This window comes from Bos indicus, chromosome 12 (genome assembly GCF_029378745.1).
Source record: "Bos indicus isolate NIAB-ARS_2022 breed Sahiwal x Tharparkar chromosome 12, NIAB-ARS_B.indTharparkar_mat_pri_1.0, whole genome shotgun sequence".
NCBI classification, from domain to species: Eukaryota; Metazoa; Chordata; class Mammalia; order Artiodactyla; family Bovidae; genus Bos; species Bos indicus.
Window position 1 is genome coordinate 48,674,666 of NC_091771.1, and position 27,542 is coordinate 48,702,207.

The window sequence follows — 27,542 nt, forward strand, 5'->3', positions numbered from 1 at the left end:
TTCCCATGAAGTTATGGGACCGGATGCCATGATCTTCATTTTCTGAATGTTGAGCTTTAAGCCAGTTTTTTCACTCTTCACTTTCACTTTCATCAAGAGGCTTTTTAGTTCCTCTTCACTTTCTGCCATAAGGGTGGTGTCATCTGCATATCTGAGGTCATTGATATTTCTCCCGGCAATCTTGATTCCAGCTTGTGTTTCTCTAGTCCAGCATTTCTCATGATGTACTCTGCATATAAGTTAAATAAACAGGGTGATAACATACAGCCTTGACATACTCCTTTTCTATTTGGAACCAGTCTGTTGTTCCATGTCCAGTTCTAACTGTTGCTTCCTGACTTGCATACAGATTTCTCAAGAGGCAGATCAGGTGGTCTGGTATTCCTATCTCTTTCAGAATTTTCCACAGTTTCTTGTGATCCACACAGTCAAAGGTTTTGGAATAGTCAATAAAGCAGAAATAGATGTTTTCTGGAACTCTCTTGCTTTTTCCATGATCCAGCGGATGCTGGCAATTTGATCTCTGGTTAGGAGCACAGAAAACTGTTTATCTTTACATTATAAATGCAGCTATCAGTAGCTGCTGGAGTTAGCTCATCACCAGCTCCTAAGAGCCAATTGTTAAATTTTAAGAATCTTGCAAGTTCTTTTTTAAACCACTGAAACCGGTGGGAATATTTACACCATGGGAACTGACAAACGCTACAGATCAGGCCTTCACATCCAAAGCCCTCGAGTCAGTTTACAAACACACCACTAATCCACATGCAAGTAAGTACACAGTGCACTCAGTTCTTACAAAGTTAATTCATCTATATAGATAATAATAAGCTCATTCAAAAAGAACATTACCATACACCCAGAAATCTGCCTTGTATCATCTCTGAACTGATACTCCCTTCTAGAGTATTTTCCAGAAACAAATATTATAAAGTAGAAATTTCAGCAAGGAAGGAAAGAGGCATTTTTTTTTTAAAGATTCCATATACAAGTGAGATCATACAGCATTTGTATCTGTCTTTATTTCAATTAGTATAATGCCTTCAAGGTCCATCCGTATTGTCATAAATAGTAGGATTTCTTCACTTTTAATGACTAATACTCCATTATATGTTTTTATATATATATACACACATATATACATACACACACACCCCACATCCTATTTACCCATTCATCTGTTGACACACACAGAGGTTGTTTCAATGTCTTGGTTACTATAAATCATGCTGCAATGATCATGGGGGTGCATATATCTTTTGTTGAGTGTTTGTATTACCTTTAGACATTTCCTAGAAGTGGAACTGCTGGATTACATGGTAGTTGGTCTTAATTTCTTGAGGATCTTCCATAAAATTTCCATAGTGACTGTACCAATTAACAATCCTACCAAGTAGTGCACACATCCCTTTTCTCTGCATCCACAGCAGCATTCTCTCGTCTCTAATTATGGTCATTCTAAAGGTGTGTGGTGTTATATCACTGTAGTTTTAGCTTGCATTTCCCTAAATGCCTAAATGATATTCAGCATGTTTTTACGAACCCGGCTGTTGATATATCATCTTTGGAGAAATGTCATATTCAGACTTTTGACCATTTATTTGGTTATTTGGGTTTGTTTTTTTTTTCTATTGAGTAACAAGAGTACATTTACATTTTTGGATAGCAAACCCTTCCTCATCCGATATATAGTTTGCAAATATTTTTTTTTCCCATTCTATAGGTTGTCTTTACACTTTTTGGATGGTTTCCTATGGTGAAGAAACTTTTTAGTCTGATATAATCCCATTTGTTTATTTTGTTGCTTGTACTTTAGGTGTCATATCCAAAACATTAGCAAGATCTATGTCAAGAAATTTTGTTCCTATATTTTCTTATAGGAGTTTCTTAGTTTCAAGTCTTACGTTTAAGTCTGTAATTGATTGGTTCAACTTTTGTGAGAGGTGTTAAGATATGGGTCCAATTTCACTCTTTCACACATGAAAATCCAATTATCATAACACCATTTATTGAAGAGACCGTCTTCTCCATTGAGTATTCCTGGTTCCCCTGTCAAATATTAGTTGATCATATATGCTTGGGTTTATTTCTGGGCTCTCAATTCTGTTCCACTGGTCTATTTGCTGGTTTCTTTTCTGAGTGTCATGCTGTTTTGATGACTATAACTTTACAGCATACCTTGGAATCAGAAAGAATAACGTGAGACACGCCTGCTTTTTCGTTCCCCATATTTCCTTGGCTATTCAAGGGCTTCTGTGGTTCCATATGAATTTCAGAAACTTTTCCTAGTTTTATAAAATATGTAATTGGAATCTTGATATGGAATGCGCTGAATCTATAGATGGCTTTCAGTAATATTAACATTTTAACAGTATTAATTCTTCCAATCCATAAATAATGAGGTACTTCTCCATTTATTTGACTTCTTCAATTTCTTTCATCCATGTCATGTGGTTTGCAGCATAGAGATCTTTCACATCCTAAGTTAAATTTATACCTAAGTATTTTATTGTGTTTGATGTTACTGTGAAAAGAAATTTAAGTCGTTCAGTTGTGTCTGACTCTTTGCAACCCCATGGACTGTAGCCCACCAGGCTCCTCTGTCAATGGAATTTTCCAGGCAAAAATACTGGAGTGGGTTGCCATTTCCTTCTCCAGGGGATCTTCCCGACCCAGGAATCAAACCCAGGTCTCCTGCATTGCAAGCAGACACTTTACCATCTGAGCCACCAGGGAAGCCCTTGATGCTACTGTAAGTGGAATCTATTTCTTTTTCAGAAATGTTGTTGCTTACAGAAATGCTACTGAATTTTGTATATGTTGATATTGTATCTTGCAACTTTACTGAATTCACTGATCATCTATCAGTCTTTTGTTTGAGTCTTTAAAATTTTCTCTATATAAAATCAAGGCATCTGCAAATAAAGACAATTTTACATCTTCCTTTCCAACTGGGGTAACTTATTTCTTTATCTTACATGATTGCTCTAGCTAGGACTTCTAGTACTATAGTGAATATAAGTGGTAAGAGTGGGCACTCTTGTTGATCTTAGAGGAAAAGCTTTTGAACTTTAAGTATGATTTTAGCTGTGGGCCTGTCACATTTTTATTGAGGTATGTTCCTTCTAGGCCTAATTTGTTAACATTTCTTATCATGAATGGATGCTGAGTTGGAAGAAGGCAACTTCAAGTGAAAGATATAATATGAAAAATCATTTGTAAGTAGCACCATTTTCCCAAGTGACGCTAGTGATAAAGAACCTGCCTGCCAATGCAGAAGACATAAGACACCTGAGTTTGATCCCTGGGTTGGGAGGATCCCCTGGAGAAGGGAATGGCAACTCACTCCAGTATTCTTGCCTGGAGAAGCCCATGAACAGAGGAGTATGGTGGGCTAGAGTCCATGGGGTCACAGAGTCGGACACAACTGAAGCAACTTAACATGCACACACGTGAAGGTGAGCGGGCAGAAAGACATAATGTACATTTATGTGAAAGCAGCAGGAGCAATGGAAGAAGGAAAGCAAGAAATTGTACGTGCTGTGCAGCTATATAAGGTTATGAGTCACATGCCTCTGTACCAGACTTTATGAAATGGAAATGGTTCAACATATTGTCATTTTCTTAGTATTAATGTGTGATTTTTGTATTACAACCAGTATGCAGTACAAGGTAAGTTTAAATAAATACCACAAAGTGATAGCTAGCATTTGATAACTGTTGAAATCCATGGGATTTTTTTTATCCTCCAATTTATACCTGAACTTTCCTATGAAATAGCCAAAGGTAAAAGCCTCTCATAGACATCCTATCCTATCCTTGAAGAAAGCCAAGATTGCAGCTGCAAAGAGGACAGCATTTGACAGCAATCATATGCCATACAGAGCTGAGATGAATATTATGCCTGTGGTAGGAAAATCTGGCTTGTTTTTTTTTTTTGTCCCAGTGATCAGTTTCAATTTTCTAATTATCATTTTAAAGTTGATTCTTAAAACAGTTTTGGTTCTGGAAACTGATGATAGCTAGACTTGCACAAAAAAATCTAGCTTCTTTATAATTTTTTTATACTTAGGGGTTTTAAAAAAATTACACTTTATAGACAGATGAATGTGTCTAAGCATTGACCTTTTGCTTCATAGTCAAAGCAGTGCACTAATGAAAATAATTGCCCCAAATTAATGTTCAAAATAGGACTGCCACTGCAATTATACAATTTGACCAACCTTTATTGTTTTCCTCTTCATATGGATATTCATTCATCCATTTGTTTCTAGAGTCACATTGATCCTGAAAGAAAAGCACATGAAAAAATTAATGAGAACTGCTAAGGGGTTAATCTAAAATATATAAGTAGTTCATACAATTCAACATCAAAAACACAAGTAACCCAATTAAAAATGGGCAGAAGATCTGAGTAGACATTTTACAAAGAGGACATGCAGATAAAAACAGGCTCATGAAAATGTAACCAGCAGGGAAATGTAAATTAAAAACCACAATAAAATATCACCTCATACCTGTTAGCATGACTATCATCAAAAAGAACACAAATAACAAACGTTGGCAAGGGTGAGGATAAAAGGGAACCCTTGTATACTGTTGGTGGGAATGTACATTGGTACAGACACTGGAGAAAATAGTATGAAGGTTCCTCAAAAAACTAAAATTCAATCTACCATATGACCCAGTAAATGCACTCCAGGATATATCCAAAAACAAAACAAAACACTAACTCAGAAAGATACATGAACCCCAAAGTTCATGGCAGCATTATTTATAATAATGCAAATAATCGCAAAGATAAGGAAGCAATCTGAATGACCATCAACAGATGAATGGATAAAGAAGATGTGGCATACATATGCAATGAAAAACGACTGAGCCATAAAGAATGGAATTTTCCCATTTGTAACAACATGGATGAACTTGGAGGGTATTATGCTAAGTGAAATACGTCAGACAGAGAAAGGCTGGGTGATATCACTTACATGTGGAATCTAAATAATACAACAACCTACTGAAGATAAAAAAGAAGCAGACTCACAGATAAAGAGAACAAACGAGTGGTTATCAGTATGGAGAGGGAAGCGGGATTAAGTATAAACTATTATTATAAAATAAACTACAAGGTTATGTTGTATGACACAGGGAATATAGACAAAACTTTATAACTATATAACTATAAATGGAGTGTAACCTTTAAAAGTTGTGACTCACTATACTGTACACTGGTAACTTGTGTAATATTGCACTTCAGCTGTACTTCAATTTTAAAATGATAAAAAGTTGCACATGTTGATAACATTCTGCCACTGGAGGAAAGAAAAGAAAATCTTGAGTCTGCAATTTTTTTAAGCTCTTGATTAGTGGAGTGACATAATAAAAGTGATAGCTGAAGAACGGTTTTGGTTTTTGCCTCCTCTTTAGCAGCCATGTAAAGGGGGAAATGGAGAACTGAAGAAACAGAGAATTCCAGCTTTGACACTACTGACAGACCCTGGGCACAAGATATGGAAATCCGTATAAAGATAAGGGAGGGAAAAAGAAAAAGAGGGACGAAACAGGGAGAGAGGGTGGGGGTAAAATGGCAGAAACTGGTTTAAAAGAAAATTTAATATCTGAAAGAGAAGTCACAAATGTTTTAGCTGAAATGGTTGGCTCCATTATTCTTAGCAACTAAGAGATTGTTAAAGAAACACTGTTTTCCAGAGGAAATTGTCTCCTTTCACCTCTTTATAGCTGATACATATATGCAGAATAATTAATATGAATACTTTTTGGTGATTCCATCTTGGCCAATACCCAAGTAACTTTTTAACAATTGATCTGAGTTAAAATATGTCACTACTTAAAAATTAAACAAACATAAAGTAGATATTTATGTTGTCTCTAAAAGCTTCCAAATCCCCAAGACCATGTGGATCTCAGCAAACAAAATTAAATATTGCTGGACTGGAGAGTTTCAATTACAGTAGACCATTTGCCTCATTTGGATACATCTTAAAAGTCCTCCTATTTATGCCCTCTCAGTATTATGTAACTTGCTTCAGAATTTCCATTTCACGAGGCAAAATTTTTTTTGGCATTCAGTTAAGCCAGCTTATTAGGCAGAGTTCTTTTTTTTTTTTTTCACTTGGAATTACACTCAAGAGGGGACACGCCTTAGAGTTCTTAAGCAGCTCCCATTCTGTGCCAATGCCTACACAGGCAGTATCCAGCCATGTTTCCTCTGCATGTGTTTCCACACATCTGAGCAGAAAATGTGTGGAAACTCATAAAGCCTTAAAAGAAATATACCAGAATGTACATGTTTCATGGGCTTGGTCTGTAAGATGAAGTGGCCTTTAATTTCATTCCAATTTTAAATCAATCAATTGATCAAGCAATGACTCTTTCTTCCTCCTTCCCTGTCTCCTTTCATCTCTCCCTCCATATTATAAAGATATGCCTCTTCTGACTCAAAAACGCATCCCGTAATACACTGTACAGTTTTCACCCCTACAAGTGCCACTAAGAAGCAACAGAACATAAATGCAATATTTTAATATGACAAGGACAAACAGAAATATTCTCTTGAAATTCAAAGGATAATTCTTCTGTTTTATATTATGAAATCATAATAGTCTATCTCTTGAAAGATATCCCTTGCTCTAGAAGTTATCTAGAACACCATGTTTCTATCAAATACGTCTTGTCCTTTCTAGTCTTCAAAACGTATTTCAATCCATCAACTGCAACTTCTCAGGAGAATGTATCAGGTACTTCAAAACTCACTGCTAGCTTACATTCTAGTTCTATAATGTTTTTCACACTTTAATAAACTAAGAACATTTTGACATGACATTCAACTCATTAATGCTTACCTCCAAATTCATAGTACTCCATTATAAAGATACAGGATTATTTACTCTCTCATTTTTGTCTAGTAGTTTACAGTTTTTACTATTACTGATAATACACACCCTTCTGTGTATATCATGTACATCAGGACCTCTGCTAGCCTGAAAGATGCCTTTGGGAAACTAGAAAGGATGCCGTCTCTGGGAAGACACAGACAGACTCATCAGGAGGTGGGGCCTGGCCAGGGAAGCCTAGTACAGATTTCTACCACTCACCCCTCAGCCAGGAATCCATATCCTACACCACTGTACCCCGCTGGCCTGGTGTGCACTTTTAATTACTGTCTTAGAATCCAGTTACAGAAGTATCATTCCTGGATCAGAGTAATATAAGCTTTTTTCAGCCTTTCAAAATATATTACTCAACTTGCTTTTTATATACACGCTAGCTTCCCTGGTGGCTCCAATGGTAAAGCGTCTGCCTGCAATGCAGGAGGCCCGGGTTCAATCCCCGTGTTGGGCAGATCCCCTGGAGAAGCAAATGGCAACCCACTCCAGTACCCTTGCCTGGAAAATCCCATGGACAGAGGAGCCTGGTAGGCTACAGTCCATGGGGTAGCAAAGAGTTGGACACAATCGAGAAACATCACTTTCACACTAATTTCTATTCCCACCAGCAGAAGCAGCACATGCTAACCTAGTTCTATTACCATCTACTTCCCAGGACATAGCCCATTGCCCTGCAAACTTTAGGAGATTAATAAAGGTTTGTCAAATGAGTAAGAGAAGCTAAGGAAGAGGAAAGAAAAGGAAACTCCCTTTTATATCAAGTGTGTGGATATTTCCTAACCAAGGAATTTGCATGCATGTGTGCTCAGTCATGTCCGACTCTTTGTGACCCCACGGATTGCTGGCCTCCTCTGTCCATGGGATTTTCCAGGTAAGAATAACTGGAGTGGGTTGCCATTTCCTTCTCCATGGGATCTTCCCAATCCAGGGATGGAAGCTATATCTACTATGTCTCCTGTTCTGCAAGCAGATTCTTTATTGCTGAGCCACTGGGGAAGTCTAACCAAGGAACTAAGGCCTTAACTACATAATTTGTACTTTTTATATGCAATTAAGCTAAGACTACAATAAACATTGAATTTTGTGAGTTATACATAATATTATACTTTTTCACAGCATTCGGGGGTTTGCTAAGTATCCTAATGATAGTATTTGTTCTGAAACCAGTTCTGCAAGTTGAGCACATCAACAATTTTAAGATCCATTTGACAATGATGAGCAGAGGTTAATTTCATATGCAAAGTAACAAGTCAGATAATGGTAGGGTCCTTATAAAACCCCTGAATTAGACTCAAATATTGTGGCATGGCTGTTTGCAGCTTATCATTGTAACCACCTACAATTTAAAAGTAGACTTCAGTACATATTTTGGCCACCTGATGTGAAGAGCCAACTCATTGGAAAAGACCCTGATGTGGGGAAAGATTGCCAGCAAGAGGAGAAGGAGGATACAGAGGATGAGATGGCTGGATGGGATCATCGACTCAATGAACATGAGTTTGAGCAAACTCCAGGAGACAGTGAGGAACAGGGAAGCCTGGTATGCTGCAGTTCATGAGGTCACACACAGACACAACTCAGCAACTCAACAACAACAACAGTATATTTTAAACCTGGGGACAGCTTGGTACAATGCTAACTTCTGTTTTCCATTCAACTCAAGCTCTTCAACGAGCACTCACGACTGTCCTTTGCTCTGTGGTGCCCATCCCACACTTTAAGTGGCACAAATGACAGAAAACAAAGACACAGTTTAAGCTTGAGAAAACCTGTCCCTTGTTTCTCCTCTATCATCTGTTAGCATGTGACAGTGAACAACTCAATCAACTTGAGGCTCAACTTCATTCTCTACAGAAGCAAAGATAATGCGTGATTTACCTTATGTATCCTATACACCCTCACTGAAGCAATTTCTGTAATACAACAATCTGCACTATTATATATGTAAGTACTCGTAAGAATTATCACTCCATCAATGGCCCAAATATTAAACAAGAAAACAACAGAATGGCCCCAAATTAAGACCACCAGATATAATAGAAGGAGCTCCAATTTTATTCCTGCCAAGGGACCTTTGGGTTGTTCCCCAAATCCCCATCAAAACCCAAACCATGATATAAAATAGAAAATTGGCATATTTCCAATAACAGTTACTATCTCATCAATTTTCTAATTAAAAGATGACTAAACTCTGCCGAACAGGTTTGTGAAATTATCCAGTAAATCTTTCCTAAGTCCGGAAGTTTTAACGTCCACTGTCCTCATCAAGAAACTCATCACGCTTGCTTTTGGGTTTCGTTTCCCTGGCTCCAAAAGTGATTCAGGTGAGGAAAAACCAAGGGCAGTCATCTTATTCCAATATGAAAAACACAAGAAGTAACAAAAGGCATAACATATTTTAGAAAGAATTTTAGATTTACTTTTAAACAAAAATGTTGTTTCCTGGAACCACTCATAAATACTTGTTTATTTTTCTTTTTTTTTTTTTTAGCTTTTTATTTTTTTATTAAAAAAATTTTTATTGGGGTATAATTGATTTACAATGTTGTGTTAGTTTCAGGTATACAGCAAAGTGATTCAGTTATACATATACATATATTCATTCTTTTCGAGATTTCTTTTCCATATAGGTTATTAAAGAATATTGAGGCCCTTGTCATATACGGTAGGTCCTTATTATCTATTTTATTACTTTTTTTCTTTCCTTTTTTTTTTAAACTTTACAATATTGTATTAGTTTTATTTCTTTTAGTGAAATTCTACTTATACATGTTTCTCTTCAGTAGCTATAAGCAATAAAGAATGACTGTCCACATTCTTCACTTTCTAACTCTTGGTTTCTTCCCTAAGGTTTTCACACATGGCCAGCCAGCTTCGATAAAAATTCAAAGAGAATATCAGCTCAGTGGTAAAGAATCCGCCTGCCAATGCAGGAGACATGGGTTCGATCTCTGGGTCGGCAAGATACTCTGGAGTAGGAAATGGCAACCCACTAGAGTATTCTTGCCTGGAAAATTCCATGGGAAGAGGAGCCTGGTGCACTACAGTTCATGGGGTCCCAAAGAGTCAGACATGACTAAGCGACTGAGCACAAACCACGAATCCTAGATAACAGAGATGACCTTGGCCAGAATGAAAGTGCATGCTCTCCTTCTTAATGAATAAGGAGTTACTTCAGAATGATTACCTCAGAGTACAGGCATCATATTACTCTCTCCGGTAACAGGCTGCTAGCTCTTCATCACAACTTAAACGATCTATTATGTTCTCAATATTTAAAGGCTACTGTTAATACATTCTTAATACTTCAGGATCCACAAGTACACTTGTTGCTAGTCCCTCCGAGAATCCCTTTATGTATCTTTAAGGAGAGACAGAAAAACACATTTTATAAGTATTTATAGACATCTGACTAGTCAGGGTATTACTCCTTTTTGCCCAGAGGGAATTTAGTTTGCTCTGTTTCAAATAATTGAATCCTAGTGCTGGAATAGTAATCCCATTTGGAATTCCAGATTCAGCTTTACAAAATCACTACTTCATTAGTTGGGATCTTGTGTGTTCAAGCACTGATACAAAAAAAGTCAAGTTATAAAGATGGATATACCATTCAACTCAGTTACTATAACTTTTAGAACTGATTAGCGAACCCATAGGCAGGCCTGTGCATTTCAGTCTGAGATATTATATAAGAGGATTCAGCTTGGCCTTACTCTGTATCAAGGTTTCTGATCTGTAAATTGCCTTTTTTCATTTAAAGTTATTTCTGTTTCATCTGTCGTGGTGAGTTATCTTGGGAACTAAAAATATTTGAAGGTTAATCTAAATATTTCTGGAGACAAATGCAAATCTAAGTGCTACACTTTCAGAGCTATTTTGACTTAAAATGATAAGACACTAAAGACACAAAGCAGTAAGCTTGTTGCTAGGTGACAGGTGACACCTGCAGTATCTTCTCTGAACCTGTACGGCATGAGACATCTTACTGCTGAGAAAAGACACACGGATTTCCATGGCATACACATTACTCTCTGCAGAGAAGCAAACTGAGGTTCAGATATTTTTAAACATAGGCCACAGGCAGTCAGGAAATCACATCTATATGAATATCTTATTGTAAAGATGCTTCTCACAATAAACAGAAAAGGGAAGTTGCTTATTGTCCATTTTGAGTATATGCGATTCCATAATCTAACATCTACATATGAAATACACATAATTTTCATGATTTATGAATAAAGATTAAACAGTGATAATTCTTTGTATTCCACTGAGAAATTTTCAAACTTTTAACTGAAGTCACTTCAACAAGTGTTAGGTAGAGTCCATAGAGAAAGCAATGCCTTATAAAAAATAACCCAATTTCTATTCAATTTATTAATACCAGATTATCATATCAAAGATCTGATGAATTAAAAAAGAAAAGCACACAATGCTTCAATGGAGATTACTTCCTAGATACATTCTATAATTACATACCTATGTTCAAGCATTACCTTCCTTTCTCCAGGAAGAAACCAAGGGACAAAGTTCCACCCCCTATCCTTTGCTCACTGGGTAATACAGAGGATGACATAGAAATTTCAGGGATTCTTCTATGCCCAGAATTCTGGGATCTCACATGAATGAATGGCATGTCTACTCCTGTGAGACAGGCTGTGCTGATGGTCATGGAAAAGATGCAGGCACAAATGCCAGAGAGAAGGAACACTTAGAGGTCACGTGACTTGGGGCAGGTTGCTTCACTTTCATGTACTCCCTTTTCATAATTTATTAAGCTGGTAAAATAAAACCTTTGGCAAGGGGCACAGGAAATGAGAATGTAGACAATATATGGACCGCAGTTCACTACGTGGCACATACTAGTTACTCGACAAATGTCAGTCCCATCCATACTCCCTATGCTTATAATCAAGTGCCCAGTCTCCTACTTCCACTTAAACCTCCCCCAGAACTAGGAAAAAGCAATGACTTACTCTAGCCCAAGTTGCACTTACTCCACACCACCTTCAACCATGACTGTATGTTTCTTACAGGAAAAGTCCTAAGAATACAGACAACAGGAGCTCCACTCTAGGGCGTCACAGTGAAAGTGAAAGTGTTAGCTGCTCAGCTGTGTCTGACTCTTTGCAACCCCATGGACTATAGCCTGTCAAGTTTCTCTGTCCATGGAATTCTCCAGGGAAGAATACTGGAGTAGCCATTCCCTTCTCCCAGGGATCTTTCTGACCTAGGGATCGAACCCAGGCCTCCTGGATTGCAGGCAGATTCTTTACCATCTGAGCCAACCGGGAAGCCCCTCTAGGGCATCACAGAATAGTGTCTATAAAAAACCCATTAAGAGAGTTCACTGTTGTAAGGTCATCAATAACTCCTACCCGACAATAACCCCCTTGGACTTGTTCAGTTCAGTTCAGTTGCTAAGTCGTTTCCAAATCTTTGTGACCCCATAAATCGCAGCACGCCAGGCCTCCATGTCCATCACCATCTCCCGGAGTTCACTCAAACTTACGTCCATTGAGTCGGTGGTGCCATCCAGCCATCTCATCCTCTGTCGTCCCCTTCTCCTCCTGCCCCCAATCCCTCCCAGCATCAGAGTCTTTTCCAATGAGTCAACTCTTCACACGAGGTGGCCAAAGTACTGGAGTTTCACCTTTAGCATCAGTCCTTCCAAAAGAACACCCAGGACTGATCTCCTTTAGAATGGACTGGTTAGATCTCCTTGCAGTCCAAGGGACTCTCAAGTTAGTTACATATAAATCGTTTGAAAATTCTCCATTATAAAATTGTCCTTTCCCATTTCCAGCTCTATGTTTCTCTGAAATTATGCTTCCACCCAGGAAAGGAAAGGAAGGAAAGTCGCTCAGTGGTGTCCGACTCTTTGGGACCCCATGGACTGTAGCCTACCAGGAAGAAAAACAGACAATACAGAAAAAGCAAACTTTCTCAGAACTAAGGAAGGTCCCACATGGAGTATGCTATACCCTGAAGCTTTGCACAATCATTTAAGCACAGAGTGCACTGAATAAACAGCCCATTTTCTGAGGGAGAAGGCAGAGATAGAGCACACTGACAGAGCAATGACGCTTTCCATCTGTTTTCGGCTTGCATTACACCCAATCATTCTATACAGACAGGGAACAAATAAACCTTTAAAAGAAAGTAACCACAGCAAACGAAGTAAGCCTTTCTTGTACATATATTGTGCTCAATATAATGGTTTGAAAAGTACTGTATGCTATGCTCATATTCAAGTGTAATTGCCATTTTACTGGTACTGCATAGTCAAAAATCTGATTTGTATTGCAAAGGAATGACAAGATGATTAAATCTTGTCTTCATATGTCTAATTTATGTGATTTAGACTGCAGCACAAATATGAGCATGTGCAATTTGTAGTTGCATGGAAAGCTACTGCATATAACCCTACACTCTGCCAAAAGTAACTTGGCCACACCGGAGTTTCCATTCTCACATGGGAAACGGTGGGAGGAGGGGAGTCACTAACAGTCTTCCCCTAACTGTATCAGGGTGTGTTTTAAACCATTATCCTTAAGATATGAAAAACTTCTGGGGATCTTAAGAGGCTGGCAGGAGAGAATAACAGGGTCCCAGCTACTTATTAATCTCCACTTCACTTCCCAGCACTTTTTATAAATATAAATGTGGTTGTGTTGATTTATACAGAGAAAAGCAAACATCAAGTGTTGAAAACAAATGAAAATAAAATCCTGATAAACACACATTTGGTACTATTTATACATGCATAATTCACAAAGTCTAGAAATTTCCACACTACTTTACTTCAATGGGTGTTGTCTGAACATAGCTGGGTGTATATATTATGGGGTAATTACAAATTTTATACACTAAAGAGCAATGACATCGTCAAGACAAATAAGTTGCCTCATTCAGTATGCAGTCAACATACTTGGCTTTCCTATTAATTTCTGCCTTCTATGTTTAGTTTCCCCATGCTAAGAAAGAGAAACCCCATTCAATGCACAGTAAACTGTGTGCTTAGGGAGTAAATTTGTTTTCTAGTCCATCACAACAATAGTTGACTAAAATATGTTGCTCTTACCCAGTTTTGAATTAACTAATGTGAAATAAAACAAATATTTATTAAATAGTGAGGAAAACATTCCATCAAACTGTAAACCCTGAGTAGGAAAACAAATGGCACACACTTAATTACAGCTGACATTTCAATGAAATTTGCAATTTCCAAATATTTAACAAGAATTAGAAAAATATCCGACTGGAGGTATTTTTAGGACACGTTCACATTCAGTCTTTTCACACACCTGAACCCAAAGAAGTTTTAACAGAGGCAGATTTTACAATACAACTGAAAGATAGATCAAAGAAGTAAACAGATTTGTTTTACTGGCATTTGTGACATATTGATACAGACACAAGAGAATTAATGTGATATCTGTAATGAATATCTTGTCTTACTGAACAAGAGTTTTGACCAGCAAAACTCATTAATCTAGCGTGTACATTCAGATATCATAATCACTGCCCCATGCAGTTCATAATCTGGTTCATAACAGATAGCTGGCTGTCAAAGCAAATATATAATCAATAAGTATTTCTCAATGATGAGCAAATTAGTAGACTGTCAAATGTATTACATAACCATATGCTTCTCTCTGCTTCCCTCATAATTAATACCAAAAAATCAAAATACTATTTATTGAGAATAACAAGTGATATATTAGGTGGATTCCTCTCTAGATGGATCAAAACCACCATTTGAAAAACTAAAAATTACTGAAATTGGAAGTCAACGCAAATATAACGCAAGCAATAGCTAGCAGGTCTTAATTGAGGGTCTACTGACATTTATTACATGGTACCTATATTCTGTTATTAATTCATATTGCTGCTAAGTCGCTTCAGTCGTGTCCAACTCTGTGCAACCCCATGGAGTGCAGCCTACCAGGCTTCTCTGTCCATGGGATTCTCCAGGCAAGAACACTGGAGCGGGTTGCCATTTCCTTCTCCAATGCATGAAAGTGGAAAGTGAAAGTGAAGTCGCTCAGTCGTGTCCGACTCTTAGCGACCCCATGGACTGCAGCCCACCAGGCTCCTCCATCCATGGGATTTTTCCGGGCAACAGTACTGAAGTGGGGTGCCATTGCCTTATCCAATTCATATTAATATATGCCAAAAATTGAGGACATTACAAATCATATATCACAATACCTGATTTAAAGAGGCTCATGGACAACAAAAGGGAGAATATAAACAAGTAAAATAATTATAACAATAATGGATACCATCTAGCGGATGTTCACCACATGTTTAACATGAACTAAGGCTTGGACACAACTTGGTGACTGAACAACGACAACAAAGGCATTATTATAATATTAGGTAATAAATTCATGTACAAGGCATAGCTATTCCAATGACCCGGTATGAATACCTCCATTTTGAATTGAAAGTAAGTGTGATTAAAGTCCATATCCGCTAACATGTATCAAGTTGAAATCCTAATATCATCATAGGGGCTCTAATGAAAATAATAAAGTATAGCACGAAACTGAGGGAACCCACAGCGAGGTGAAACGAAGCTAAGTCTTGAAGTTAAAGAGGTATATGAGGAATGAGCACGTTTAAACCTGACTCTGAGAACACACACACATGTATGTACAGACACATATAACTTACACACACATATATATGACTGAGCATCCCAGCTGACATACCTACACCAGCTAGCCCATGTCACCCAACAAGGAGCTCTGATACAGTAGAGAAGCCTCTACAGTGGAGAGAAGGACCATTTCAAAAGAATAACCAAACCAATCCTGAGAGCATAATTTCCAGTGTCTTAGATGCACATATGTCTTATAATATAAAAGGATTTATATTATGTATACTAAACCAACAGTATTAAAAATATGTTGTAAAGTAGCTAATTACATGGTGGAAAATAACTGTAAAAGGCCTTTTTCATGTGCTATGTTCCACAACTGAAGATATTTCTGACATCACTGACCTTTATGGATATTTCAAAATATTTACTATTCAAATACGAAGCAGTGAAAATATGCCAATAGGGCGCATGTGTGCACATGCACACAGTCAAGCACCAGTGAAAACCTGATTAGAGAGAAATTCCTGACACAAGCATAAGTTATATGAGTAAGTTTTTCTTTTCTAAAAATATTCCATAAAATTATTTTAAATGATTTTGAAAAATAACAGTATAGCCGAGAATAACAAAGGCATTTTCGAAAATAATCTCAAAACAAAAATTGGCTACCTGCAGACCTAAAGGCCTACTTGAATACAAACATAAAACTATTTACATATAAACATCAGAATTAGTCTGATATATATATAATACATGGATTAATCATTTATAATTGCCAAGAAATGTTCGCAAGTAAAATAACTTTATCAAATAACTATTGGGAGTAAACAACAAACTGTTCACAGGTATTTCCCCAATATGTATGGAAAATCTATTCTTATACTTTAATTCAACTATACTATCAAAAAACCATCAGACTTTACAAGGATAGTTCTTAAATTCTCTGACTTTATTCCCAAAAGGATGTCAAAATACTACTTCATTTATCATATATTTTTGATGATGGCAAACCACTTCAGTATTCTTGCCATGAGAACCCCATGAACAGTATGAAAAGGAAAAAAGATATAACACTGAAAGATGAGTCCCCCAGGTGGATAGGTGTCTAAGATGCTAATGGGGAAGAGCTGAGAAATAGCTACAGAAAGAATGAATAGGCTGAGCAAAACCAGAAAGGACACTCAGTTGTGGATGTGTCTGGTGTGAAAATAAAGTCCAATGCTGTAAAGAGCAATACTGCATAGGAACCTGGAATGTTAGGTTCATGAGTCAAGGTTAACAGGATGTGGTTAAACATGAGATGGCAAGAGTGAATATCAACATATTAGGAATCAATGAACTGAAATAGACGGGAATGGGCAAATTTAATTCAAATGACCATTGTATCTACTACCGCAGGTAAGATTCCTTAGAAGGAATGGAGTACCCCTCATAGTCAGCATGAGTCTGAAAGGTAGTACATGGTTGCAGTCTCAAAAATGACAGAATGAACTCAGTTCGTTTCCAAGGCAAATCATTCAGTATCACAGTAATCCAAGTCTTTGCCCCACCACTAATACTGAAGAAACCTAAGTTGAAAGCTTTTATGAAGACCTTCAAGACCTCCTAGATATAATACCAAAAAAGATGTTCTTTGCATGATAGATGAATGGAATACAAAAGTAGGAAGTCAAGAGATGCCTGGAATAACAGGCAAGTTTGGTCTCATAGTATAAAATGAAGCAGGGCAAAGACTATCAGAATTTAGACAAGAGAACACACTGGTCATAGCACATATCCTCTTCCAACACAAGAGACAATTCTACACATGGACATCATCAGATGGTCAATACCAAAATCACAGCAATTGTATTCTTTGCAGTGAAGATAGGAGAACCTCTATACTGAGCAAAAACAAGACCTGGAGCTGACTGTGATTCAAACCATTAGCTCCTTATTGCAAAATTCAGGCTCAAATTGAAGAAAGTAGGGAAACCACTAAGCTGTCAAGGCTATGGTTTTTCCTGTGGTCATGTATGGATGTGAGAGTTGGACTGTGAAGAAGGCTGAGTGCCGAAGAATCGATGCTTTTGAACTGTGGTGTTGGAGAAGACTCTTGAGAGTCCCTTGGACTGCAAGGAGATCCAACCAGTCCATTCTGAAGGAGATCAGCCCTGGGATTTCTTTGGAGGGAATGATGCTGAAGCTGAAACTCCAGTACTCTGGCCACCTCATGCTAAGAGTTGACTCACTGGAAAAGACTCTGATGCTGGGAGGGACTGGGGGCAGGAGGAGAAGGGGACGACAGAGGATGAGATGGCTGGATGGCATCACTGACTCAATGGATGTGAGTCTCAGTGAACTCCAGGAGTTGGTGATGGACAGGGAGGCCTGGCGTACTGCGATTCATGGGGTTGCAAAAGTCCGACACGACTGAGCGACTGATCTGATCTGATCTGATTCAGGTATGACATACATCAAATCCCTTACGATTATACAGTGGAGCTGACAAGCAGATTCAAGTGACTAGATCTGGTAGACAGAGTGCCTGAACAACTATGGACATAGGTTCATAACACTGCACAGAAAGTGATGACCAAAACCATCCCCCAGAGGGGGAAAAAATGCAAGAAGGCAAAGTGGTTGTTTGAGGAGGCCTGACAAATAGCTGAGAAAAGAAGAGAAGCAAAAGGCAAAGGAGAAAGGGAAGGATATAACCAACTTAATGCAGAGTTCCTGAGAATAGCAAGGAGAGATAAAGTCTTTTTAAGTGAATAATACAAAAGAACAGAGGAACACAACAGAATGGGAAAGACCAGAGAGATCTTCAAGAAAACTGGAGATCCCAAGGGAACATTTCATGCACAGACAAGCACAATAAAGGATTAGCAAGGATCTAACAGAAGCAAAAGTGTTTAAGAAGATGTGGCATGAATATACAGAAGAACTATATAAACTGTGAAAAATTCTGAAAGAGATGGAAATACCAGGCCACCAGACCTGCCTCTTGAAAAACCAGTATGCAGGTCAGGAAGCAACAGTTAGAACTGGACATGGAACAACAGACTGGTTCCAAATAGGAAAAGGAGTACATCAAGGCTGTATATTGTCACCCTGCTTACTTAACTTATATGCAGAGTACATCATGAGAAATGCTGAGCTGGAGGAAGCACAAGTTGGAATCAAGATTGCCGGGAGAAATATCAATAACCTCAGATATGCAAATGACACCACCCTTATGGCAGAAAGTGAAGAAGAACTAAAGAGCCTCTTGATAAAAGTGAAAAATGAGAGTGAAAAAGTTGGCTTAAAGCTCAACATTCAGAAAACTAAGATCATGGAATCCGGTACCATCACTTCATGGTAAATAGATGGGGAAACAGTAGAAACAGTGGCTGACTTTATTTTTCTGAGCTCCAAAATCACAGCAGATGGTGATTGCAGCCATGAAATTAAAAGACGCTTACTCCTTGGAAGGAAGGTTATAACCAACCTAGGCAGCATACTGAAAAGCAGAGACATTACTTTGTCAACAAAGGTCTGTCTAGTCAAAGCTATGGTTATTCCAGTGGTCACGTATGGATGTGAGAGTTGGACTATAAAGTAAGCTGAGTGCCAAAGAATTGATGCTTCTGAACTGTGGTGTTGGAGAAGACTCTTGAGAGTCCCTTGGACTGCAAGGAGATCCAACCAGTCCATCCTAAAGGAGATCAGTCCTGGATGTTCATAGGAAGGACTGATGTTGAAGCTGAAACTCCAATACTTTGGCCACCTGATGCGAAGAACTGACTCATTTGAAAAGACCCTGATGCTGGAAAGCTTCTGCACAACAAAGGAAACTATTAGCAAGGTGAAAAGACAGCCTTCAGAATGGGAGAAAATAATAGCAAATGAAGCAACTGACAAACAACTAATCTCAAAAATATACAAGCAACTCCTACAGCTCAACTCCAGAAAAATAAATGACCCAATCAAAAAATGGGCCAAAGAACTAAATAGACATTTCTCCAAAGAAGACATACAGATGGCTAACAAACACATGAAAAGATGCTCAACATCACTCATTATCAGAGAAATGCAAATCAAAACCACGATGAGGTACCATTTCATGCCAGTCAGAATGGCTGCGATCCAAAAGTCTACAAATAATAAACGCTGGAGAGGATGTGGAGAAAAGGGAATGCTCTTACACTGTTGGTGGGAATGCAAACTAGTACAGCCACTATGGAGAACAGTGTGGAGATTCCTTAAAAAACTGGAAATAGAACTGCCTTATGATCCAGCAATCCCACTGCTGGGCATACACACTGAGGAAACCAGAAGGGAAAGAGACACATGTACCCCAATGTTCATCGCAGCACTGTTTATAATAGCCAGGACATGGAAGCAACCTAGATGCCCATCAGCAGATGAATGGATAAGAAAGCTGTGGTACATATACACAATGGAGTATTACTCAGCCATTAAAAAGAATACATTTGAATTAGTTCTAATGAGGTGGATGAAACTGGAGCCTATTACACAGAGTGAAGTAAGCCAGAAAGAAAAACACCAATACAGTATACTAACACATATATATGGAATTTAGAAAGATGGTAACAATAACCCTATGTATGAGACAGCAAAAGAGACACTGATGCATAGAACAGTCTTATGGACTCTGTGGGAGAGGGAGAGGGAGAGGGTGGGGAGATTTGGGAGAATGGCATTGAAACATGTATAATATCATGTATGAAATGAATCGCCAGTCCAGGTTCGATGCACGATACTGGACGCTTGGGGCTGGTGCACTGGAACGACCCAGAGGGAGGGAATGGGGAGGGAGGAGGGAGGAGGGTTCAGGATGGGGAACACAGGTATACCTGTGGCGGATTCATTTCGATATTTGGCAAAACTAATACAATATTGTAAAGTTTAAAAATAAAATAAAATTAAGAGAAAAAAAGATTAAAACATTAAAAAAAAAAAAAAGATCGCGGGCAGGAGAAGGGGATGACAAAGGATGAGATGGTTGGATGGCATCACCGACTCAATAGACATGGCTATGGGTGGACTCTGGGAGTTGGTGATGGACAGGGAGGCCTGGAATGCTGTGGTTCATGGGGTTGCAAAGAGTTGGACACGACTGAACGACTGAACTGAATATAAAAAAGACCTTCATGACCCAGATAACCATGATGGTGTGATCATCACCTAGAACCAGAGATCTTGGAGTGTGAAGTCAAGTGGGCCTTAAGGATTACTATGAACAAAGCTAGTGACGGTGATAGAATTCAAGCTGAGCCACTTCAAATCCTAAAAGATAATGCTGTCAAAGTGCTGCATTCAATATGCCAGTAAGTGTGGAAAACTCAGCACTGGCCACAGTACTGAGAAAGGTCAGTTTTCTTTCCAATCCCAAAGAAAGGCAATGCCAAAAAATGTTCAAGTTACCATACAATTGCACTCATTTCACATATTAGCAAGATTATGTTCAAAATCCTTCAAGCTAGGCTTCAGCATTATGTGATCTGAGAATTTCCAGACGTAAAAACTGAATTTAGAAAATGCAAGGGAACCAGAGGTCAAACTGCCAACACCAGCAGGATCATAGAAAAATCAAGGAAAAAAAAAATCTACTTTTGCTTCATTGCCTATGCTTCAAAAGCTTTTGACTGTGCTGATCACAACAAAAGGTAGAAAATTCTTAAAGAGATGGGAATACCAGACCACCTTACCTGCCTGAGAAACCCATATGCAGTTCAAGAAGCAACAGTTAGAATTGGACATGGAATAACAGACTGGTTCAAAACTGTAAAGGAATACGTCAAAGCTATATATCGGCACCCTGCTTATTTAACTTATATGCAGAGTACATCATGGGAAATGCTGGGCTGGAGGACTCACAAGCTGGAATAAAGACTGCCTGGAGAAATATCAACAAACTCAGATATGCAGAAGATAACAATTTAAGGGGAGAAAGTAAAAACGAAGTAAAGAGTCTCTTGATGAAGGTGAAACAGGAGAGCAAAAAACTCAACAAAAACTCAATGTTAAAACTCAACATTCAAAAAATTAAGATCACAGCATAAAGTCCCATCACTTCATGGCATACAGATGGGGAAAAAGTGGAAACTATCAGAGTTCATTTTCTTGGACTCCAACATCACTGCGGATGGTGACTGCAGCCACAAAATTAAAAGACGCTTGCTCCTGGGAAGAAAAGCTATAACAAATCTAGACAGTGTATTACAAAGCAGAGACATCACTTCCCCAACAAAGGTCCATATAACCAAAGGTGTGGTTTTTCCAGTAGTCATGTACAGATGTGAGTGCTGGACCATAGAAAAGGCTGAGTGCTAAAGAATTGTGCTTTCGAACTGTCATGCTGGAGAAGACTCTTGAGAGTCCCTTGGACAGCGAGGAGATCAAGCCAGTCAATCCTAAAGGAAATCAGTTCTGAATATTCATTGGAAGGATTGGTGCTGAAGCTCCAATACTTTGGCCACTAGACGCGAAGAGCCGACTCCTTGGAAAAGACCCTGATGCTGGGAAAGACTGAGGGCAAGAGGAGAAGGGTGTGACAGAGGATGTGATGGTTGGATGGCATTACTGACTCAGTGGATATGAGCTTGAGCAAACTCAGGCAGACAGTAAAGGACAGGGAAGCCTGGTGTGCTGCAGTCCCTAGGGTCACTAAGAGTTGGAAATGACTGAGCAACTGAACGCAACAATCATATATATTAAGATTAACAATGGCTGGAGATGGCACACTGCTATCTGGGTAAGTACTGAGCCTGCAAAAAAGGAATGGTAAAACCAGGTGTTGTGGTTTTACACATACTTCATCTCTGCAGAAAGCCATGGTGTGAAGGATGAAAATAACTGCATTTCAATTCATGAGAACTAAATAGATGACAACTCAACCAAATAGATAACAACTATTAATCCAGAGCAGGGCTATGAAGTATGCACATGACTCTACCAGTCAACTTGAATTTGAAAAGAACATTTAGTGAACACAACTGTCACACAAGAGCAAGCCATATACCATTAATATTTTGAAGGTCTTTCTACTGTTAATATTTGAAGATCTTTCTGCAAAATATAGAAAGTCTATTTCTCTATTCCTATTTGGAGACTTTGTCCAAAACTTCCTTCACTGTGACAGCTGCTGGTTGATAACTTACATAATGAACATTTATTTAATTTTCACTCACAAGCTTCAAACTTCAATATACTTCAACCCTCAGGTTCAAATGCTTGATGGCATACACGCCCACCCCAGCTAGCCTTTTAAAGGTTTTTATTTCATTGAGGGGCTTTAACCTTCCCTCACCACATCTGGGTTCTAATTTTCTACTCTTTTCTACCATATGCTTGCGTCTTCTCCCTCTTCTTAAAAATATTCAGATAATCTCCATCTCAGTTCTAACATTCAGGCAGTTCTACTACAACTCCCCGTAACTAGAAAGCAGTTTCTATCCTTCCTCAGACATAGGATCACAACTTATTCACTCTACTGTGATCCACCTCCCCCTGTCTTGAAATGGTCTCTCTGATGTTTATTCAGCAACTCCACTTGGAAATACAATCTCCCTCCCCCATTTCAATGAGGTCTCGGATTCTTCTCTCCAATTTCTGTGCTACCATTGGCTGTCTTTTGAACAGTCTACCTCCCTACAGAGAGATCTCTTACAAAAATTCCCCTTAATTTTACAACAGCCCTTTCTCCCTTAGGAAGTTCCCCTACCAGAGATTTGACTATTAACTCCCAAATGAACTTCTCTAAGCCTAAACTTTTGCTAAAATCTTGCTCTACCTTTTTTTTCCCACACAGATATTACAGAATGATGTCCAGTGTATATATACACGAGTCATTCCAAAGTTAGCTATCACCCATAAAGTGAAAGCCACTCAGTTGTGTCCAACCCTTTGTGACTCCATTTACTGTAGCCCGCCAGGCTCCTCCGTCCATGGAATTCTCCAGGCAAAAATACTGGAGTGGGTTGCCATTCCCTTCTCCAGGGGATCTTTCCAACCCAAGGATCAAACACGGGTCTCCTGCACTGCAGACAGATTCTTTACGACCACTGTGGAAGTCCTATGGAATGAAGAGGAGACTACACAAGGCATTTGCAATCACAGGAGGGAAAGCAACTTGAAAAATATCCGGTGCTCCAACTCTCTTGAATAATCCTTGCATTTTGTTTGGAGTGTCTATTTTCTTAGCAATATGCTGAATTTTTGTAGCTTACCACTAAACATTATTTGATTAATGAAACTTGTATTAAATAAGGGAGAGTAAGATACTACCATTACCCATGATACTGGGTTCCAGTGGTAAATTAGCGAACCAATCTGGACCACAACTCCTGCATCAGTGAAATTAAGGCACTGATACATCTTTCAGTTTCTCTTCCCTTATAAGGCTGTGGAGTCTAAGAAACCTCTATGTAAAAAATGCACACACAAAAAAAGAATCATACTAAGTCACTGAAAATAATTTATGGACTGCAATTTATTAGGTTCATACTGTAAAAAATGGTATTTATAACACAGAAATTATTCAGAGAGTTCTATCTCTGAAATTCTTTCAAAGTGGAATAAATAGCTGTTGTTGAAAACAATGCACAAGCCTGCACAGCCTATGCTATGAACTAGGATAAATAAATATTAGTTAACGGAGTTTGAGTTCTATCTCTGAATTGGTGAATGCAGTGAAATTTATCGAAACTTCTCCTTCCCAGTGGCTACTAACCTCTTTGGGCAAAATACATTTTGCATTGCACTCAGTCCCTCAGTCATGTCTGACCCAGGGACCGAACCCACGTCTCGTGGGTCTCCTGCATTGGCAGGTGGATTCTTTACCACTAGCGCCACCTGGGAGGTTCTGGGCAGAATACAATGGATGACTAATGACCAGTGGTACCTGAGGACACCACATCTCTTGACTACCTGGCAGTTCGAAGAGAAATTCTCAACTGATAAACAGGGGACAATGAAGTGAAAGATTTTCACTATTCCAAAGCTGAGCCCATGGGACACACCAGTAGCTGAACGATTCCTCTGGAGGTGGCCTTGGATAATTCTGAAGGTAGGCAGGGACAATTCCTTGTCTAAGCACAGTTCCATGAAGCACTGTTATAATAACGTGTTCATCTGTGACTGGGAGTAATTTATTCCCCTTAGGGTTTTATCATGGCCACTTGGAATGCTCAGAAACATATCTGTCACTTTGTTTAGTGTAGATTACATAGATATATTATTCCCAGTAGTATCTCAGCACCAAAAATATAATCCATATACCATGTACACACCATGCAATGTGACAGGTACTTTTTACCGTTACATAAGGCAGTCCCCACCATGAAGGAAGGATGTGAACCTCCATATTACAAGCAAAGCAAGGTTCGTGGCTACTGAACTACACAGTAGGGATCTGAACACATGTCTGTCTGGTCCCAAACTCTTCTCCTCCCACCACAATGCCTCTCACTACAAGCTCCTAAGGTGTGAGCATGATGGAAGCGCTATTCCAGGACAAATTTATCCAGTTACAGAGGGGCCAGCTGTCAGGAGTGCTACCATGCACTAAAATGGACAAACCACTGCAGCATTCGCTTTGTGGATCCAGACGGTCACTTCAGTTCAGTCGCTCAGTCGTGTCCGACTCTTTGCGACCCCATGAATCGCAGCACGCCAGGCCTCCCTGTCTATCACCAACTCCCAGAGCTCATTCAGACTCACGTCCATTGAGTCAGTGATGCCATCCAGCCATCTCATCCTCTGCCGTCCCCTTCTCCTCCTGCCCCCAATCCCTCCCAGCATCAGAGTCTTTTCCAATGAGTCACCTCTTCACATCAGGTGGCCAAAGTACTGGAGTTTCAGCTTTAGCATCATTCCTTCCAAAGAAATCCCAGGGCTGATCTCCTTCAGAATGGACTGGTTGGATCTCCTTGCAGTCCAAGGGACTCGCAAGAGTCGTCTCCAACACCACAGTTCAGAAGCATCAATTCTTCGGTGCTCAGCCTTCTTCACAGTCCAACTCTCACATCTATACATGACCACAGGAAAAACCATAGCCTTGACTAGACGGACCTTTGTTGGCAAAGTAATATCTCTGCTTTTGAATATGCTATCTAGGTTGGTCATAACTTTCCTTCCAAGGAGTAAGCGTCTTTTAATTTCATGGCTGCAGTCACCATCTGCAGTGATTTTGGAGCCCAAAAAAATAAAGTCTGACACTGTTTCTACTGTTAACAACCAGCCGAATCTTGTTACTGCTAGAGTTGGGCAGCATTTCTCCATGGATGCTCTGTGGATGGAATGGGGTTTATATTAACAGGTTTGTTTGTTTGCTTGGGCTGTGCCACTTGTCATGGAGGATCTCAGTTTCCTGACCAGGGATTGAACCTGCACCACTCTGCATTGGATGTATGGCATCTTAACTACCAGACAGCCAGGGAATTCTTCAAGTGGGGTCCATATTAAACAAAAGATATCAGAGTTCCTTTTGCCAATGCATTATTTTTTTCATGTAGCCTTCCCAGAGGTATTAGGCAAGAACTTGCCCACACACACCCCCAGAGATCCCAATAGCCTCAGAAGTTACTGGAAAGCTAACCCTCCCATTTTTATAAGACCATGAACAATACCTGCAGAGTTCTTCAGAAGCAATCATGCCTCCTCCTATTACTCTGCCTATTCATACCATTCATGCATGGGCTTCTCGAGGCAAGAATACTGGAGTAGTTTGCCAGTCCCGTCTCCAGTGGACCATGTTTCGTCAGAACTCTCCACCATGACCCATCTATTTTGGGTGGCCCTGCATGGCCTGGTTCATAGCATCATTGGGTTACACAAGGCTGGATCCATATGATCATTTTGGTTAGTTTTCTGTGATGAAGAAAGAAAGTGAAAGCCTCTCAGTCATGTCCAACTCTTTGTGACCCGAAGGACTAGACAGTCCATGGAATTCTCCAGGCCAGAATACTGCAGCAGGTATCCTTTCCCTTCTTCAGGAATCTTCCAAACTCAGGGATCGAACCTAAGTCTCCCACATTGCAGGTAGCTTCTTTACCAGCTCAGCCACAAGGGAAGCCCAAGAATACTGGAATAGGTAGCCTATTCCTTTCTCCAGCAGATCATCCCGACCCAGGAATCAAACCAGGCCAGGGTCTCCTGCATTGCAGATGGATTCTTTACCAACAGAGCTATTAGGGAAGCCCTGTGATGGTGAAATACTTTATCCACCTCCTGACGCTAGGAAGTAGATGTCACCTCCTGATGACATTTAACATCCCAGAGACTTGAATTCGAAACTCAGCTTTTGTATTTCCAATAACAATTTTTAGAATACGGGTCTGAATTCCAGAGAAATTAATTGGCTAAAAAATGTTAAAATAATGCCTACCTGGTAGTACGTTTGTTATGTCCAGGTATGTAATATGCAGAAGGCACTTGATAAAAGTGGCAGCTATTATTATTATCTTTTTTCTTAATGATAAGTACTACTTTGGTTGTAAAAACACAGAGCTAAGCAACAGGCCACAGAATCTGCTGGAGTCAGAAAGAGATCAGAAGAAAAGCCACATGTACTTCTCTGGGTATCCTGTATTATTAAATTATACTAATTTAAGGAAAGAAAAATAGTTACTAAAGACAGCCAGATTTCTATAAAGCATATATTAATACATCATACTCCTCTTTTACAGGGAATGAGGCAACGGGAGATGGGTCTACAATTTTTCATAGCAGTATGATCCAAATAAAGTAAAACCCACAGAAGTAAAGATCATGCTGAAAATCCATCATCCAGAACTCCTGTTTATGGAGATTATCTGGCTGTATTTTCTAAAACTTAATATGTTAATATTATATCTATTTCACAGTCAACTTTTTATTTTCAATAACTTCTATATCCTCTCATTCACTGCCTCCTTATTGCCATCCATCTTATTCCTGTAATTATCCAGAAATCCACACCTTGATCTCTTTTCTACAAACTGTACTCATTCATGGAATCAGTAAGTACTTCTCTCCCTTCCTCCTTTTTCCAACTA

The 27,542-nt window shown here is 39.0% G+C and overlaps 1 protein-coding gene across 17 annotated transcripts in view; it reads right to left on the reverse strand.

Annotated features, from left to right (window-relative positions):
- The window catches only part of KLF12 (KLF transcription factor 12), a 567,887-nt gene that overhangs the window by 356,654 nt on the left and 183,691 nt on the right, over positions 1 to 27,542 (reverse strand). For all 17 annotated transcript variants that reach the window (XM_070800616.1, XM_070800623.1, XM_070800621.1 and 14 more), the window contains one exon: positions 4,224 to 4,287. In XM_070800616.1, coding sequence (XP_070656717.1) covers positions 4,224 to 4,256 — 33 coding nt within the window. In that variant the 5' untranslated portion in view covers positions 4,257 to 4,287. The remainder of the gene's footprint in view (positions 1 to 4,223; positions 4,288 to 27,542) is intronic.